Here is a 20,465-nt window from a genome sequence, read left to right as displayed (position 1 = left end):
AAGTCTTTGAGCTTGAGTCAACTCTCAAGTCTTTGACCTAGAGTCAAGTCTTTTAGCTCAAGTCTAAGTCAAGTCTCATGTCTTTGGGCTCAAGTCAAGTCTCAAGTCATTGCGCTTGAGTCAAGTCTCAAGTTTTTGAGCTAGAGTCTAAATGAAGTCTTTGAGTAAGAGCCAAGTCTCAAGTCATTGAGCTTGGGTCAAGTCGGAAGTCCTTGAGCTAGACTCTGACTTTAGTCTTTGAGCTCGGGTCAAGTCTCAAGTCTTTAAGCAAGAGCCAAGTCTCAAGTTATTGAGCTTGAGTCAAGTCTCAAGTCATTGAGCTTGAGTCTAATTCAAATCTCAAGTCTTTGACGGGTAAATCTCAAGTCTTTTAGTTAAACTTCAATTTAACTCTCATATATTTGAGAGGCAAAGTCCAAGTCTACGCCAATGTCTTTGAGCTAAAGTCAAAGTTAATTGTCAAGTATTTTAGGGGCAACACCAAGTCAAATCACAAGTCTTTAAGTTAGAGGCAAAGTAAATACTCATGTCATTGAGGTGCAAGTCCCTTGAGGGCAGTGGTGGACCGTGAGGGCCTTCTAAGCCTTCTCTGAAGGCCTAAACATACTTACAAAGTTAAAGCTATTTTATCTTCTTTTTTAAAAATATATATGTTTTCTTAATTTTTTATTTTCTTATTGCACTATTGTCTTCCTCTGTTGCTCTGCTTCCATCCGGCAGCGCTGCTCCAGTCTAATTTATTTTAACTGGAGCTTTTATCCAATCAGATGGCTGGTTCTTGTAAATGTGTTCTTGACATTGTGTTTGTTACGGTGGTGTTGACTACACATCTTTTCCCGATGTGGGTCAACCTCATCATCACGTTCATCTCCAACCGGTGTCGACCTTTACAACACAGTTGATGAAGCTAAGTCTTTTTTGATAACCAGAGATCGTCTGCTTTTAATCTCCTCGTGACGGGCCATATTTACGATAACTGCAACAGGGATTTTTGGAAACGACAAGCTTCTCAAATTATAGTCTGGTAGATACAAATGATCTCTCACGCAACCGTTTTGTCTGTGAGAAGGTTGCTCTGCGTATGGTAAGTGTCCACTCACGGCTCATTACTTCCTTGACACTCGCTTGGAGGGTAATATAGCCTAGCAACAATTGTTTGTTCCATTGTGGTGTGTTTCCACTCTGTCTGAAGCACATCCAGGCGAGGTCCTGGAAGACTCTGGCCTGAAAGCTCCCCATCTCAGCTCTTACATCAGTCGTGATGTGGGAGGGAAATGACCACATGGGTCAGGTATGGCTCACATGTAGAACGGAGAAGATCGCTTCCAGTTTGGGAAATTTAGAGGATCTCTAAAATGGAGAATCTGGCTTGTCAGTGAAGGTCTTGGGTTACCTGAGAAGGGATATAAATGTGTTCCGACTGTGTTCCATAAATATTATAAAATGTAAAACGGCAAACGTCTCATTGAAAGAAACTCTCGCGTGTGATTTGCAGCAACAGTGCAGCGGTTTGACCGGTTGCCGTATTAGATATCAAATGATTTCCTGCAAGTCGACCGGTTCCGTCTGATTTATTAATTGTGCTTTTTAAACCAACGTGGCCCCCGCCAAAACGGAGCGAAAAACAATACGCTTGTAAATTCTTCTGTGAGCTCAGCACCAATTTCCTGGCAAAAAAGTTGGGAGTTGGCAGTAAGCGGGGAATTTTAAACACCATCTCCTCATGCCTGGCGCTCCAAGAGAACTTTTGGTCGCAGGAGTCTCTGTGAACTGTGGAGCAGGACGATGGTGGGCAAGAAGATGAAACCAACAAACTATTTATCAAGAATCTTACCGCTGTGGAAACGTCTGAATATGAGCATGGCTCCAGCTCCTGGAAGGCTTGATGCAGGAGGTAGTGGACAGAGTTTGTAGTTAACAGGAGGTAGTGGACAGAGTTTGTAGTTAATAGGAGGTAGTGGACAGAGTTTGTAGTTAATAGGAGGTAGTGGACAGAGTTTACAGTTAGCAGGAGGTAGTGGACAGAGTTTGTAGTTAATAGGAGGTAGTGGACAGAGTTTACAGTTAGCAGGAGGTAGTGGACAGAGTTTACAGTTAACAGGAGGTAGTGGACAGAGTTTGTAGTTAATAGGAGGTAGTGGACAGAGTTTACAGTTAGCAGGAGGTAGTGGACAGAGTTTGTAGTTATTGGAGGTAGTGGACAGAGTTTACAGTTAGCAGGAGGTAATGGACAGAGTTTGTAGTTAATAGGAGGTAGTGGACAGAGTTTACAGTTTGCAGGAGGTAGTGGACAGAGTTTACAGTTAACAGGAGGTTTAATCTGGAGAATTCTTTATTGATTACTCTATTTATTCAACTGTAAAAAAGAAATACCAAAAGTCAGTTAACAGGAGGTAATGGACAGAGTTTACAGTTAACAGGAGGTAATGGACAGAGTTTGTAGTTAATAGGAGGTAATGGACAGAGTTTGTAGCCATTAACTCTCGTACCTTTAAGGCTGAGAATAACTATTTTAATGACGTGTTTAATCTGGAGAATTCTTTATTGATTACTCTATTTATTCAATTGTAAAAAAGAAATACCAAAAGTCTCTTCAGATTCCTGGTTTTATCCAGGAAACCTGAGGGTATTCCATTTATAGACACATATGAAAAAGAAAAGCAGCCAATATTCACCTTAGAGAAGCTTTGGGGTATCACAATATAATGACAGTACTATGATAACCTTATTGATATCAATATAATAACACAAAAGCTTTCACACTTACTTTTACAAGTGGTTGCCATATGTAGTCATCTTATATTTTTAGTAATTACGAAACTTAATATAGTTTAATAATGTAAATGTTACACTTGATGTCACATATTGAAGATCCAGCCCAAAGCTACCAGGAGGCCCCGCCACCCACACTGCTATGATATCTGAAATAGAGTTATCTCACCAGTAATATTTCCATTTCACGAATGCATCAATTATCAAATATATATTTAATTTTGGGTCCATGTTTTGCCTTTTGCTATTCCTACTTGTATCAGATCAAAATGTGGAGCCCTAATACACAATATTGTTTTAAATGATCCAGCGCCTCTTAGCTCATTTAGTACGTAGTCATGGTTACAGACAAAACTCACAATAAATAAAGATGAATTTGACTGATGGCGTTATTCTTGTTTTCAAATACATAATATCGTTATTGTGAAATCTTTTGGCCACGATAACCGTGAAAATCTAATACATCACAACTGGAGCCAAAGAATGTTTATCTTTTTGTAGGTAATTTGGAAAATAATAGGAAGAAGTCTTTTCTTTGCATTTGATTTATGATATTTCATCATAAGTCATACCTTGTGATCACTCTTGTATTGTATCACTAATACGATGACATTATACTCCCATTGGTATCCTAATTCAGTAACACTTCACTTATACAGATTCATAAGCAGTTTATGAATATTTAATATATGGTTTATACCATACTATAATGCAGGACAATATACCGAGATATACTTTAAAGCATTTATTATCATACTGTATTCGTCAGGTTTCATGTCTCTATGAAGACAATATTTCATGATGAATCTTTCTATATATATCTCCATATATTTTAAATCGATGCTAAACGGCAGCACATAAAGTCACATGATCTCATAGCTCACACATGATATCTGTATATAGTGTGCTGTGTGTTGAGAGAGAGTGAAGGCAAAAGAGCAATGCATTGTGGGAGCACGGGATGAGGGACGGGGATGGGGGGGGCGTGAACGTTGAGTGGATAGAAAGAAAAAAATAAACAAAGAGGGACAAACCAATGGAAGCCACACGCGTTTATTTGGAGTTGTGTGAGTAGAGGAAGCCGACACACACACACACGCACACACACACACACACTCACACAGACATGTATTCGTGTACACGGAGGAATTCTCACTTTAAACAAACCAAAGCAGGAAGTTGGAGGTACGGTGCAGCTCTTGAGATGACGGCCGGGGGGCATGTGGGACCTCTTAAGTACAGGGAGCTCTGTCTACCTGGCTGTTATCATCATTAATTACACACACCATCAAAAGCCAGAGACACTTCAGCTGTCACACACCCCGAGTCCGTACAGATACTGTAAAGGCTCAGCAGTCGTTATTCAAGAAGGCCTAAAAGTCATTAGAGGAGTTATTCTGTAGCCACAATGTAAAGAGGCCCTACAACCAAAAGATATGGTTTAGTTGGACTTAATGAAAAGAAGCCACACCTGTGATTTAGTTGTCTCATCATAGTAGAGTTTAGGTTTTTTAGTGTGAATCTTGATTTTGTAAAACTGTGGAAACATAACATGACATAACCTTATAAAACTGTCCCATACATATACATAAGCAAAGTCAACGTACAGACGTGAGTTGTTGCGATAGACGCACATTTTCACCAGGGCGGTACAATGGACGCTCTTGGGCATTGGACGCTCTTTCGCGTTGCAAATATAGTCTCAAGTTTAAATATTTAAACTTTGGCGAAGGATTCGCCCGACGCCGAGTTGCGAAAGCCAATTGGCGTTGAGACGCTACGCTGTTGGTGAATCTACCTGCTGCTGCTCTAATGGCGCTGGAAGCAAAAGTTATTCAGACGTAGTCGGTGAAAGTCTACGGGTGATGTTATGTATAAGTATATATATATATATATATATTAATGTTATGAACCCAAACACTAGGACGTTAGATGTTCCAACGTTTGTGGGATGTCCTGAACAAGTATAAAGCAGAACTAGTGGTTATTTCTTCCATGGCGGATGAAGGAAATGATAATGGTTTCCACGCAGTAAAGCCTCTTGCGCGAGTGAAGCGAAAAGCAACAAATGGTCAAGCGAGTAAACTCACGTGAGTTAACCACGTAATGAAACTTGAGTTGAGTATGTGTTAATCTGCAAACTATGACTATGGAAACGGTCCTGTTATCTTTGAGAAAAGAACAAAGGAATGAGGTTTTTGTTGATTTTAAAAAAGGGATAAATTGCAGCGCACAAGTTTTGATTATGAGCTACTATAATTATTATTATGTAGCCAACAATATCTTCTTTCATTTAATTGTACTATGTTTAATACTACAATATCAATATGAACATCCCTTTTTTCATATGGAACCCTTTCTTGAACTCAGTGACGATGGGACCCTCAAGCAGCTTTAACAATACTCATTATTAAAGGTCAATAAAGAAATTCTACTTCTTACGCTGTTGTATTCCATCAGCCCTTGAATGCATCATGTGCAACGAATGCTTCAGTCAGAAAAAGCAGCTAAAACGAACCCGTCAAATTGTCAAATCGATATTTCATCAACAACATTTTCTTCTTCTTGTCTCATCTAAAATCTTTAACCAGATCCTATAAAACACAATAACTTCCCAGCTCCTCAGCAACACGAGGAAGCCATGATTGATAGAAGAAAACAATCCACTGAATGATGAATGAACTTCAGAGTGCTGAGCACCAAGAGGAGAGGAGGGGCTGTGAGAAGCTGTTTTACAACATTGGCAACACTTAAATAAATGATCAAAGAATCTTTAATTGATTTTTGATATTCTCAATGTTATTCATGCACAACAGACATGTTTGAGTTATCTTCCAGCCATATGTGTGCTTTTTTTATATTGACAGTAGAGAGAAAAAACGCCCGGAAACTGCTTGGAAAGGGGATTAAAAAGGTGTTCAGTTTGACCTAAAGGTGATCAATAAAGGGATCAATAAAGTGATCAATAAAGTGTATCAGACTTCTGGGAAATATACAGCATGCAGTGAGTGAATGGAGCCAGTATGATCCTGCAATGTGTGTCCCCTCCCCACCCCACCCCCACTCCAAATGTCCTGGTGTTTGGAGGTGAAATCCTGATGTGTTTGTGTGTTTGTGTGTGTGTGTGTCTGTGTGTGTTGTGACTTGTCAGCGTGACTGTGGGGTCTTCTTCTACATACAACCAGGCCTCGGCATGAACTGTCCTCGAAACACACGCACGCACGCCCGCACACACACACTCACACACACACACACACGTCCTCCTGTCTCATCATTTTCCAGCCTTTTACAGGAAACTAACATCTCCCTCCAGCCGGAACAAGTCTATCACACACACACACTAGTCTAGGTCATCATGCACGAGGTGCTGAAAGAGACTAATTTTATAAATACTTTATTTAAATATTATCCTCGCATGTGATTTTAACTTAAAAAACAAGCTCTTAAAATAGAGCGCTCTCTCTCTCTCTCTCTCTCTCTGTCTTTGAGGTAAAGACAAGTTATTTACCTGTGAGCGGAAGGTGGGATCCCCCCCCCCCTCCGCTATATTTGTAGGCTAGAGCTGGTCTGTGGTCAGTGGGAATGTTTCATATGTGGGCGTGGCAGCTGACCTGGAGCGGCTGCTCAGAAGCAAACACGGGAGTGGACACACACACACACACACACACACACATGCTCCTGTGTCATCATTTCCCAGCCTTTTAGAGGAAACTAACATCTGCCTCCAGCCAGGACAAGTCTGACACACACACACGCACACACACACACACAATAAGTTATTTCCTCTCTCTAACGTCACAGCTGGACTCTGTTAGATAGATAGATAGATAGATATATACTTTATTAATCCCCAAGGGGAAATTTGTCGTGACAGTAGCAGCAACACACAAGAGTAAAAACAAAACACAAAATATAAGAAACAGGGATGAAAGATATAGAAGTATACAAGTAAAATAAAAGTAAAATACAAACAAAATATATATGTAAATATACAACACACATGCATACACAACACACAACAACACTGACAAATCAAATACACAAAATATTAAATATAGACAGAGTGCAAAAAGCAAAGTGTGTGTATGAGTGCAGAGCAAATGAAATGAAATGTGTGTATGTGTGTAGTGCAAACAAATGAGATGTGTGAAGTGCAGATCAACATAGTGTAAGTATTCAGTTATTGTTGTAGTTATTGCACTATGATCTGGCAAGAGGTGATCTGTTGTAGAGCCTCATAGCCGGCAGGAATGTTCTCCTGTATCTGTCCTTGTGGCAGCGGAGCGTGAGGAGACGTCTGGAGAAAGTACTCCTCTGTCCCTGTAGGAGGTGGTGGAGAGGGTGGTCCGGGTTGTCCAATATGGACACAAGTTTCTTCAACGTCCTCCTCTCCACCACCTGTTCCAGGTGCTCCAGCTGGCAGCCGATGATGGAGCCAGCCTTCCTAACCAGTTTGTTAAGACGGCTGGTGTCACCGGCTCCGATGCTGCTCCCCCAGCAGACAATGGCAAAGTGCAGCACACTGGCGACAACCGACTGGTAGAATAACTCCAGCATCTTGCTGCACACGTTGAAGGATCGAAGCTTTCTCAGGAAAAGAGTCGACTCATCCCCTTCTTGTACACAGCGTTGATGTTGGCCTTCCAGTTCAGTCGGCTGTCGATGGAGACGCCCAGGTACTTGTACTCCTCCACCATGTCCACGTCCACTCCCAGGACACTCAGAGGTGGAGGAGCTGTCGCCTCCTGAAGTCCACCACCATCTCTCTGGTCTTGGCCACGTTCAGCCGAAGGTGGTTCTCATCGGCCCACTTTACAAAGTCACTCACCACTGCCCTGTACTCCTCCTCCCGTCCATCCCTAATACACCCGACCACTGCAGAGTCATCAGAGTACTTTTGCAGATGGCATGACTCCGTGTTGTACTGGAAGTCACTGGTGTACAGGGTGAAGAGGAAGGGAGACAGAACAGTTCCCTGTGGGGTTCCAACATCACTGACCACCGTTCCAGACAGCACACGCCCCATTCTGACAAACTGTGGTCTGCCTGTGAGGTAGTCAGTGATCCAGGAGATGGTGGACGCGTCGACACCGACCACCCGCAGCTTCTCACTCAGCAGCAGTGGCTGGATGGTGTTAAATGCACTGGAGAAGTCGAAGAAAGTGACTCTCACAGAGACACCGGTTCCATCCAGGTGCGACTGAGCTCGTTGCAGCAGGTAGATGATGGCGTCGTCCACTCCCACATGAGGCTGGTAAGCAAATTGCAGAGGGTCCAGTGATGATTTCACCTGCGGCCGGAGGTGGGCCAAGACCAGCCTCTCCAGCACCTTCATCACATGGGAGGTGAGGGCAACCGGTCGGTAGTCATTGAGGCCAGATGGTGCTGACTTCTTTGGGACAGGGACCAGGCACGACGTCTTCCACAGCACCGGGACCTCCCCCTGCCTCAGGCTGAGGTTGAAGAGGCGCTGCAGGACACCAGACAGCTGGGTGGCGCAGGTCTTTAGGACCCTGGGGCTGATGCCATCAGGACCTTCAGCTCTGCGCTGGAGTAGTTTCTCCAGCTGTCTTCTCACCTGGTCAGTCGTCACAGAGAGAGTGGGGAGGCTGGAGGAGCCCATTGTTATTGAGGGCTCGGTGGATGTGCAGCTCAGCAGGGGGGACAGAGGGGGAGGTGTTTGGGAGGTGTGATGTGTGGAGGAGACAGGAGAGGGCTGTGAACTGAACCTATTGAAAAACAGTTCAGCTCGTTGGCCCTCTCCAGGGAGCCCCCTGGCTGTCTCCCTCCCACCTTGAAGCCAGTTATCTGCTTCATCCCAGACCACACCTCCTTAGTGTTGTTCAGCTGGAGTTTGGCCTCCAGCTTCCTCCTGTAGGAGTCCTTGCCCTCACCTTTAGGTTGCGCTGGGCTCTCCTCAGCTCATCCCTGTCTCCAGACCTGAAAGCAGCTTTCTTCATGTTAAGAAGCGCCTTCAGGTCCCTGGTGATCCAGGGCTTGTTGTTGGGGAAGCAGCGCACAGTCCGTGATGGGATGGTGGTGTGTTCACAGAACTTGATGTATTCCGTGATGCAGTCGGTCATACTGTTGATGTCCTCCCCGTGCGGTCCACACAACACATCCCAGTCCGTTGACTCAAGCAGTCCTGTAGAGCGTCGTTAGCCTCCAGAGACCACCTCCTCACAGTCCTGGTGGTCACCGGCAGCCTCTTCACCAGAGGAACATACCTGGTGTCAGCCGGACCAGGTCATGATCAGACCTGCCGAGGGGGGGAAGGGCAGTGGCGCTGTATGCGTCCTTAGTATTAGCATACAGCAAGTCCAGATTTTTATTGTTCCTTGTTGGGCAGTCTATGTATTGATGGAAGGTTGGCAGAGCTTTATCCAATGTGGTGTGGTTAAAGTCACCAGTGATAGCCATGAATGCTCCAGGCTGATGATTCAGCAGAGCAGACACAGTGGAGTGGATGGTGTCCACAGCTTCCTCAGCGTCAGCTGATGGTGGCACGTACACGACAACCACAATGGCGGACGTGAACTCTCTCGGCAAATAGTACGGGCGCATCCCCACGGCCAACAGTTCAATGTTCGGGCTACAGAAGCGCTCCTTCACGCACACATGGTCCGGATGGCACCACCGTTCATTCACATAAACAGCGATCCCGCCCCCCCTCTTCTTACCGCTCTGTGTAGCGTCTCTATCAGCCCGAACAGTCCTGAAGCCGGGCACGGACGCGCTGTGATCCGGAAAGTCCGCGTGTAGCCACGTCTCAGTAAAACACAAGAGACTGCTCTCACGGAAGATCCTCTCAGTCATTACCAGCGCGCCGAGCTCATCCGTCTTATTCGCCAAAGACCTCACGTTCCCCGTTATGATCGACGGTACCGAGGGTTTGTATCTCCTCGTTTTAGCCCTCCGCTTGACACCCGATCTGCAGCCGCGAGCCCTTCTCCGTAGCTCACAGGTCTGTCTCCAGGCAGGAGCTGCGGTCTGCACAGCGCAATCAGCTGAGCATGCGAATAGACGACGGTCCCCGTCATTGTTTTGCTGTGGCTCTCCGATACTCACGACAAAGTGAACAAAAGCCACAGTAGAAGTATCGAAAAAAGTAGTTATGGTCCAGTGTCCGACCGTAACTAAGACAAACGTGAAAGAAAAGAAAAAGAGAAAGAGAGGAAAAGTGCAAAAAAAGACAATAAAATAAAAGCAAAACACCACTACTGAAACAAGCAGCCGTTGGCACAGCGCCATTTTGCAGTAACATAACACTCTGACCTCTGGCTCCTCTTTGGCCTTCATGCTTTGACGTTGTGGCCGAGGACACAAGGACTGACACCGCTGCAGCGTTTGAAGACCCAGAGCCGGGGGTGCAGCTCATTGGCTACGAACGAAACCTACTTTACGTGACCCAATGGTGCAGTGTGGGCACGTTAAATATGATTAAAGCAGACACATGCTGCTGGAGGCTGGATACACGTTGGAGTCAACAGATAATCAGCGCTTCCAGACAACTTTGGTTAGGGGTTGGCATGAACAGTGAGATTGGTTTGGGTTAGTGTGAGAATATCAAGAGGGTGTGTCATGCTTTCGTCATAGTAGGAGCCAAACAGCCAGAGAATGGATTCCAAAAAGCATTTCAGTTTTCAACATATTTCTTACCGTCCAGTGAGCCATTGGGGCCCGTTCATTTCAGTACATTGTGAAAACCAACTTCCAGGGACCTGAAACTTAATTGAGATCACCAATCCATCACGGTGGTATGAGTTTCTACTGCTGACCTTGGATGTCATAATTTCAATGGATGTTGCTCAGCGGCGCATGAAGCAACGGTAGTTTGACATCCAAAAGGATTTCTTGTATCTAAGGCAAAGTATTCCAGCCATGTGCACATGGGGGCATCACAAGATCCACCCGGAAACTGTAATTCCACTCTTTGGCCAATTTTTTAAATGTGCTTCAAAGCCCAGGGCTCTTCCTGGGGGCTCGGGGTAATACATGGAATAAGTAATTGTCTGAATATGTAGCTTTTGGGTGGCTGTGTACGCTCACAGTCTACATTGGCGTACTAACATGGCTGACTAACATTGCACTCGATACGGTTTGTCCGACTGAGCAGGTGGCTCAGTCGGACAAACCGTATTGAGTGTTAAAGATGGCCTTAAAGGGTACCTTCAGTGTTCCTCAACCTAGACCTCATTGTTCTAGGAACACTCTTCCCCTTAATGTTAAAGTTAAATGTCTTCAACTATATTCCTCCATGGTGGCATTCTGCCCTCGTCCCTCAGTAATAAGAGCCACGTGGAGGCAATTGAAATGCTTTGAATTTTGAATTAAGCACATTTAAAGAAATACCAACAGTAGACCAATAGTCTTCTATCGCTCTATTGATGTAAAGAATATGAAAGGTAAGGTCAAATATTTCCGCTCCATCTTTTAAACCAATGAGATTTATTTTATTTAAGTTCCAGGTAGTTTAACTTGAGCTCTTCAAAGTTACTGTCATTAAAAGGAGAGAAGCTGTTTGGTAGCAGTTGTTAGTGTTCCTTTAAATTAGGACTACATTTCCCATACACCCGGTTGCTTCCAGTCCCCAAAGGGGGTTTTACTACTCGCCCCCCACGCTCTGATATTGCATTGGTTTTTTGGGGGGATTCGCTGAAGCGGAAAGTAAATACGGTATTTTAGGTCCTTCACAGCCGTGAGTTGTGTTTGCTCTGGAACAACAACAGGACCCACTGGGCCGGTCTAGGGCTCTGATTGGTTCCCCTCCGAGTGTCACCACATCCAGCCCTGTGTCATAATATCTATAATAATAATAATATAATACAATACTCAGGACTTAACACGACAGTCACCTATTGATGCTACAATGCACAGAGATAGTGGAGTGACTTGCAGGAAGAGAAAGTGTGTGTGTGTGTGTGTGTGTGTGTGTGTGTGTGTGTGTGTGTGTGTGTTTGTTTGAAGAATAGATTGGGGAAAGTTACTGTATGTCCTTATTTAAATGCAGCCAAGAAGAGAGAGAGCGAGAGAGACAGGGGGAGAAAAGGAAAGAGAGAGAGATGGAGGGAGGGATAGACATAGAGGGAGAAAGGGAGTGAGAGAGAAAGTGAGATACATTTGTTCTTCTTGTTTCTTGTCTGATGGGCTTTTCATTTACTTAGAATATTTTACTATTTGGTTAAGTCTTTAATTCAGAACCGCTTGTTGCAGCGTCATTTCCTCGGTGTGGTTCAGTCCCGTAGGTTTAAAAACGTCGCCGTCCCATGATGCTTTGGACATTTTAACATGACACTGGACGTCAGATTTAAATACCAGCATCTCAGAGACGTTCAGAGGGGCAGACACAGCGATGTCTTCAGCAGCAGGTTGGTCGCTGCTCATCAGTGACATCACAGTGACATCACGGTGACATCACGGCGACATCACAGTGACGTTCCTGTGTTGTTCTTTCCAGAGGAAGCAGCCATATAAATACTACCTGTTTGATGGAGCGCCTCACGCCCAATTAAAAGCTTATTCTAAAATAGGGCTTTTAAGTGGCCTTATTTATGTGTGGCTATTCGTACATGTGTGCGTCATTAGCTGGCGTTCACACACATAACACACAAAACACACATATCATATGAACACACACAGATGCTCTCTTTAGTGTTAGTTCAGTGTCCTTCTTTTCTTCTTTCCTTCTGTCCTTTTTTCCTTCCTTCCTTCTTTCCAAGAACCTTCTTTCGTTCTTTTTTTCTGTCCTTCTTTACATCTTTCCTTCTGTCATTCTTTCATTCTTTCCTTCTGTCGTCTCTGTTTTCGGGCCTTCTCAGACCTGTACCACGTCTCTGGGTCAGCAGATGAAGGAACATCGCGGCGTCCACTCGATTGAACTTTATCTAAGCCACGCCCCCTCCTGCTACTTTGAGACTTGTGTAAATTCCTTTGCTCGATTCTGATGTCTAAATGGGTGTGGCTGCAATTTTGGCGTGATGTATTGAATTCGCATAATCACGTGCGCTGTGCACGTGAAGTGTTGTGTTTTCATCACAGCAGGTGTGTGTACATTAAACGTGTCGGCATGGCAGCATTGAAATGTAAATGACCATCATTTCACACGGGAGGTGTGAGGTTAATGTTAACGCGAGTCAAGAGTACATGAAAAACAACATAACTACGCCTGTTATATCCACTTGTGTGTATTTTGGAATTCTAAATTCTAAATTTCCAGCGTTGCAAAAAAGTTAACATCACACGTTCTTCACAGTTGATTGAAATTGTGAAATATGTGTCTGCGTCTCCCCGGTGAGGAGATCAGGCTGTGAGACCTCATTCCTCATCAGCCTCACAGGGAAATGAGAGGAGAGGCTCTAAATTATCCTCTTCTGTCTCCATCTCTCTCTCCGTCTACCTTTCTCTTCCACATTCCTCTTCTCTTTCTTCACTTTCTCTCTATCCGTCTCTTTATTCCTTTCAGAATTATCCTCTGCCAGCCAGACTTTCGGGGCTTTGGGGCGTAAACGCTGCAAGAGTCGGGTTGTAATAACATGGCTGTGATATGCTTGGACCTCGTCTGGAGGCAGAGTTCCTGAAAGGGAGAGAGAGAGATGTGTGGAGAGATGGATGAAGGAAGGCAGAGAGAGAGAGAAAGACAGGAGGATAATAAAAGAGACAGAGGAGAAACTGTGTGTGAGGCAGTGTCCTCAGGGCTCTGGCTGGACCCTGAAGACGGTCTCTGTGTTTTATCTGGACCTGCTGGGGCTCCCGGTGAGAGAACCGGCTGACCTCCCCAATCCAAACAGCTCCACGCCGAGCTGGAAGGAAGGAACGTCAACCTTCTCTCAAACCTTCTTTCTACCGTTTCTCTACCGTCTCTTTACCTTCTCTCAAACCTTCTTTCTACCGTTTCTCTACCGTCTCTTTACCTTCTCTCAAACCTTCTTTCTACCATTTCTTTACCGTCTCTTTACCTTCTCTCAACCTTCTCTATACCTTCACAAACACCACCTCTTTACACATGTTTGTACTCCAGAGCTAAAACGCCTCAGATCACAAATACTTTACGGCCGAGCGGACCGGGTCCAATCATTTCAGTTCCTTTCAGGACAATCTATTAACAGACATTTTATTAGCCTCATCATGCAACAAAATATGTAATACAAAGTGTTGAACCAAAAACAATATCATTCATAATCATAATAAATAAAAAACACATTTAAAACTGACACAGTATTCAAATGAATGGGAGTCTTTGCAAAGTAATTATTGATCAGTCAAAATGTTAAAAAAAATGTTTTAGTGTCTTTCTATGTGAAACTGACAAAACACAGTTTTTAAAAAGCTTGGAATTGGATTCATCTTACCTGAATATGTGAGGAGGTCATGTGTTCCATACGATGCTCCATATACATGAATTAAATCGTACCCATCTTGACCGTAAGGGAGCCAAGAGGGACAAAGGAGAGAGGGGAACCCACCTCCACTGACTAGCCTTTTCTAAAAAGGTTCTGCTCATGACTGTCTGGTGGCCTCCAAATCTAAATTAATATTCATTTCACAACGTATCGTAGTGGTGCTCCGGTTGATTATGTACAAGGCTATATTGGTGTTTATGAGTAAAAACATCAAATCTTTTGGCTCTAAATCTATTTTATTCATCCTTCAATTTATTTGATTTTCTGAACAGGATGAATATTTTTTTTACTATAAAGTCTGTCACATGTCAGTAGTGGTCGAGTCCTGCGCATATTTCACAGCATAAATTCTCCCAGGAAGTTTCTTGTGTATCACCTGTCAGTCACCTCTATATGTGCTTCTTTTGTCTCCGTGGTCTCTGCCCGCCATGTGCAGCCGACGTTAAGCTAAACCGGCTGAGTGTTCTTCAGGTCTGACGAGTCAACGCGTCAGAGCGCCTCGAGGCCTCAGGCGGTGTTTGTTGCTTCAGGCTGGATTGTGCCGAGTCCCAGGCCTCAGGTTTATTTGACTTCTCCCGGGTCTAAATTGATTGTAGATACTCGGCTTTCTTACGAGTTTAGTTTTCAAACAAGGTCAACGCACGCTTTTGCAAACTGTTGAAAGTTTTCTTTTGGTCTTCTGGGTAGCTCAGGGTCCAACTTTAACTCATTCTACATTCTGATGGTATCTGACATATATTGTCTGAATTATATAACGCTGAACAGAGGGGCGGATTGGGTTTGATCTTTTGTTAATCATATAGCACATTTTCCTTTTGGCTACATTGGTTTGGGACTTTGATGGAATGGTCCCGTTGAGAGTGTACAGCGCTTCAGAGAAGACTTTGTCTTTGTTAAGAGGACTCTCTTGAACGAATGGCACCCGAAGGAGGTACTTGAAGCGCTCTCGGGCCCCATAAAGGGACCTTATTCACCATGGTGACCGGGGAAGGGTTATTTCTTTGGACCATATCGAGATGAGGTTTGGAAATCCGGAGGAGTAAAGATGCAGAAATAATGAGAATCACATACATCTCTTACCTACAACGGCCAATTTCTACACATTGTTACATTGCAGGTAAAAGAAAAAAGACTTTATAGAGCCGAGGGAGGGTGTAATATTCAGAGAGAAAACTGTCAGGGATTAAAGAAGAGTACTTTCTGGTTGCTAAACCCCAATGCAAAGTACAATTTAATCAGGTCATCCACTGCTGGCATAATATATGGGATGATAAATCTGAGCCAACCTTTAAAAAGTAAGCCATGTAATTATTTGACAAAACAAAACAATACCTCTCATTCTTTTTTTTTCCCTAAAAAAAGAAATAATTACAGCTTTAATCTCGTGACTTTTTTTCTCAGAATATCCCCCTCACCCACAATGAACCAAATACGGTATGTTCTGATCTGCCATTGGTTCCTTTTTTCCTTTTTATACATTTGCGCACTAACCTTTTATTCTCTGAATTTTAAATACTTTCTACTTATTGGGGCTTAAATCTTCTGCGTGGTGCTTCATGTGAATGAAGAGAGCGACCGGCATTTGTGAGGATGTGTCCAGGATGTGTTACACACCGATTGTTTCACAGCGTTTACGCTCTGAAGCAGAATAAAGAGAGACACACCTCTGCACACCGCTTGAAAAGATGACAGAGAGGAGCAGAGGGAACTCTGGAGCACATACAGCACACTCAGTGACGTAACAACCTCATATCTGACTGAGCTCGAGTGAAGTAGGTAGCACACACTTGTTGTGGTGATTGAGAGGGATTATTTTTTTGTCTCTACCTTGTTGCAAATTATACCTGTTAAGCATTTGTAACCCTCCTGTCGCCTTAGGGTCATTTTGACCCGATTAAATATTTAACCCTCCTGTCGCCTTAGGGTCATTTTGACCCGATTCAATGTTTCACCCTCCTGTTACCTTTATATTTACTAACATATTTTACCCTTTGGGTTGAATTTGATGCCAGCAATTAAAACCTCCAGAAAATTATTAGAATTAATATTGTTTTCCAAGTTTAAGTGTGAGGCACTTTATGTTTGTTTGTTGACTACCGAATGAACACCGACATTAAACATTGAATGGGGTCAAATTAATCCTAAAGCGACACGAGGGTGTAATATTGATTCGGGTCAAATTGACCCTAAGGCAACACAAGGGTTAAATAACTTAGATCTGGCTTGATTGGTTTTTAAGATGTCATTTTCGTTTGGTCACAGTATCAGGATGGAATATAGTACCAAATCACATTCCTGACTATTGCACCAAATCACATTCCTGACTATTGCACCAAATCACATTCCTGACTAAAGTACCAAATCACATTCCTGACTATTGCACCAAATCACATTCCTGACTAAAGTACCAAATCACATTCCTGACTATTGCACCAAATCTTTCTTATGATATAAGAGGTTCGTTGATGCTGTGCGGTCACATGAGGAGCAAGGTGTTCCCACAAGGTTCACATCATGGAGCAGCTATTCGAATTGAAGAATGGTAATAACAAAATAATACAAAACATCTTGACAAACCCTTCTCAAATAGGCCTCGGTAGTTGGCCCTCTTCTTCGAACCATGACCCTCACGGGTACCATAGAGACGGAGAGTCAGTAGTGTCTTTTATATGCATACACAGTGGTGCCTTGGTATCAGACGCTGAATGGCACTGAACAAGATAGGAGTTTGATCCAAGACTTTGAACAGTGTAATAAAGATCAGTTGTAAACACAAACAATGCACATGCTTTGTGAAAGGAACATCTTTTGCAAGTGGAGCTATACGATTGCTCCGTGTCGGATGGATATCCGCCCACAAACAAACGTCCCCAGTTCTTCCCAGAGCTCGGTGATATCTTTGGCCGGCTTCTTCCTCCCCGCTCGCCTCTCCGGAGAGCACTGGCCCCTCCGCCTCCTTGTTTCCTCCCCCAGCTGATGAAGATTTAAATGCTGGCTTATTTCAGACATTATTGCCACAGTGTGTTCCACAGATCACAAATCAGACAAGCTTGGGTGACGGAATAAAGGAATGGAGGGATGGAGGGTTCAGACAAGTAGGAAGGGGACGATCAGAAGCGTTGGATTGGTGACATGTACGTAGTGACAGACTATAGTGATCACTACATGTTGGGAATAATGGGCCTTTGTAAAAGAGGAATAAAGTGAGACACACAGAGTGTTGCTGCATTGGCTCAACGCATTAAGGAACGATGGTGATACATGTGTTTGGCCTGTGGTGGTGACATAAGAAGGTCTCCAACTAATGTATGGAGACGTCTCCCAATGCAGTTAATAGACCCGTCAACTGTCGTTAGTCTACTAAAGGGGCGGGGCGGAGGCCAATCCCACGTGACACTATTACCTTCGCATTGAAAATGCGGAAGGTTATGTTTTGATCGCCGTGTATTTATCTATTTATTTATTTATTTATTTGTATGCGTGTTCCTTGCATAACAAAAAAAGTTTAAAACCAAATCGCATGAAATTTGGTGGGATGATTGGTTATTATCCGGGGACCATTTGATTAGATTTTGGGATCAATCGGGTCAAAGGTCAAGGTCATGGAAAGGTCACAATCTTCTTTTTACCATAGCACGGTCAATTTTTATCCAATTGGCATGCAACTAATGCCAAAATGTTCATAATGCAATGCCCAATCTTGTGATATGCGAAGGTATGCGCTCTACCGAGTGCCCATTCTAGTTTTTGTTTCGTTTTCAAATATGCCCCTACACCAATCAGGAGTCAACACTAATATTGTAGTTGGTGTGCTGTTTGATAATGTTATAATGTTATATATGTATATGTGAAGCCCTTTTCTACTTGTCATGACCTCAGTGCGACAGTGGAGATGATGATGTTGTCTCTACAATCAGACCAAGTTTCCTCAGCTCTCTCTCCTGTGTCCTTGTCCCTTCAACAGACGGGATGAACTGCATGAACAAGGACCACGGCTGTGCCCACATCTGCAGGGAGGCACCAGGCAAAGGCGGGGTGTCGTGCGAGTGCCGTCCTGGGTTTGAGCTGGCCAAGAACCAGAAACACTGCATATGTACGTATCACACCTGAACACATTGCTGCCCTGCATTGACATACACACACTGTAAGTATGGTTCAGTGGTGAGCAGGGTCGTCCATGGATTAAAGGATCGCCGGTTTGATTTCCCGACTCCGTTAGCCCATGTCGATGTGTCCTTGGGCAAGACACGTTATGAATGATGAATGATGTCATGTAGTGTTAAAGCTCTTTGAGTGGTCGAACGACTAGAAAAGATGCATACAAGTACTGGTCCATTTAAACACACACACACACAATCTTGTTTCTACTGCCCCATAACCTGTGTCTTGCGCTTTCATTGGCTTTAGGGCCCTGATAGACAACCCGATAGGTCAAGATATTTAGCCGGATAGATATCTGGAATGAATCTGGGATGGGTTTGTGATGCATCTATGATGTGTCTACGATTTGTCTGCAATGAGTCTATGGTGTGTCTGCAATGAGTCTATGGTGCGTCTGCAATGAGTCTGCAATGAGTCTATGGTGCGTCTGCAATGAGTCTGCAATGAGTCTATGGTGTGTCTGCAATGAGTCTGCAATGAGTCTATGGTGTGTCTATAGTGTGAACTGGCGATTCAATGAGCAGCTCACAGACGTTGGACGTCTTTGAATCCCACATGTAGTCAAATGAACCTTTGCATAATGCTCTTTCGTCATCTGCTAATCTTTCATCAATTGACTTGTCACTTTATTCTCCAATTCACAGCGTGGTATTAACACTATAATTTATTGAGGTTGCGTACCGGTGCGATGAGGGATCCTAACTGCTCCTGTAATCAACATCTGTAATAGTAATGATGGACAAATTCCAGGAAGCCTTCAGCGGTAAAATATGAGGGTGGACATTTAATACCAAAATCAGCAAAGCGTTTCGGGCCAAGCGGAAGGTGCTGAAGGATTCAGTGGAGAGAACTCGGGTCTCAAACTCCCCGCTTCTCACTCTTCACGCCGAGTGCCTGCAGCCATGGAATTTAGGGCTGCTGTTTTTTGGTGTGGGAAGGGGGGGGGGGGTCGCTTTTAGTTACACATTGCTTGGCAACACGTCTCATTCTCCTCTAAGACGGTGAGAGTGTCAAGACTGTTGAAGCATCTGAAGGTCTCTTAATGCGTCACCTGCCGTGGGAACATTTCATGAGTGGCGAGGTACCCGGTGGCGTCGGCCCGTTGAGCATGGCGACACCGAGCGCTGGTAAACTAGTGATGAGAGAAATGCTAGTTAAGACACACACACACACACACATGCACACATGCACACACACACACATACGCACATGAGCACACACGCATGCACACACAGACATCCACGCAAGCACACACACACACACTATTCTTCCTTGTCCTTTCTTTTTGTCCACTCTATTTTCTGACTCCCACGTCCTCTCTCTCTCCTTCATTCTCCTCCTTCTCCCTTCTCAAATCATCCCAGACGTCCTTTCCTTTCCTTAGGTTTAGAAAAAGCTCCTGAAGAGTTCACCAAGTGTGTTTTTACCCCCAAGAACTGTGGAGATTAGGCAAAGTAAGATGATAAAGATGTTGGACAAATCTCAAACGTCTCACATCGTCAGTGTTTGACCAATCAGTTCTGTTCATCACTTGAACTCCACTCCATTAAATAGTCCTCCTTATGTTAGAAGCTAGTTCCTGTAGGAGATGAGGGCTTGTCAGGTTGGTGAGTTCTCATGAAAGGTTCCTCACGTTGTCCCTGTCCAGCCCTCGCTTCATCTTCATCTCTCTTCCACATCTATTCTGACCCGTTGTGTTTCTCACGTTCTTTATAATAGTTTCTCTTTCTTAAGAAGTGACTTCACTCTGAAGGCCTCTCTTGACCTCAAGTTTTCCAGGAAGTCGGGAACCTTTTTAAGAACATGAAAACACAAGAACCGAGAAGGACGATTGTTCCCCAATCTAATCAAAGTAAAAAGTAAACCAAAAGCAGGGTTTCCGAACATTAATCAGGTAGTTTTGTTCCTAAGCCGAAGCAAACCTGAACAATACAAGAGAAAGATAAGAAAACGTCACATTCATTCATATCAAATTGTTCTAGTAGGTTTAATATGAAGGATGATGATTTATGTCTGATTTATCTCTGTGTATTCTGTCTCTGTTTGATTGTTGGTCATTATGCTGTTATGTATTATGTACACGTTTATATATATATATTTATTATTTTTTGTTTAATTTGTGTTGTGTAGTTT

At 43.8% G+C, this 20,465-nt stretch overlaps 1 protein-coding gene across 2 annotated transcripts in view; it reads left to right on the top strand.

The window, feature by feature from the left end:
• The window catches only part of scube1 (signal peptide, CUB domain, EGF-like 1), a 106,484-nt gene that overhangs the window by 41,277 nt on the left and 44,742 nt on the right, over nucleotides 1-20,465 (top strand). For both annotated transcript variants that reach the window (XM_056424977.1, XM_056424976.1), the window contains exon 5: nucleotides 18,136-18,264. In XM_056424977.1, coding sequence (XP_056280952.1) covers nucleotides 18,136-18,264 — 129 coding nt within the window. The remainder of the gene's footprint in view (nucleotides 1-18,135; nucleotides 18,265-20,465) is intronic.

Source organism: Pseudoliparis swirei, chromosome 10 (assembly GCF_029220125.1).
Source record: "Pseudoliparis swirei isolate HS2019 ecotype Mariana Trench chromosome 10, NWPU_hadal_v1, whole genome shotgun sequence".
Classification (NCBI taxonomy): domain Eukaryota; kingdom Metazoa; phylum Chordata; class Actinopteri; order Perciformes; family Liparidae; genus Pseudoliparis; species Pseudoliparis swirei.
Note: the sequence above shows the minus strand (reverse complement) of the source record. Positions and strands in the feature narration are given on the sequence as shown.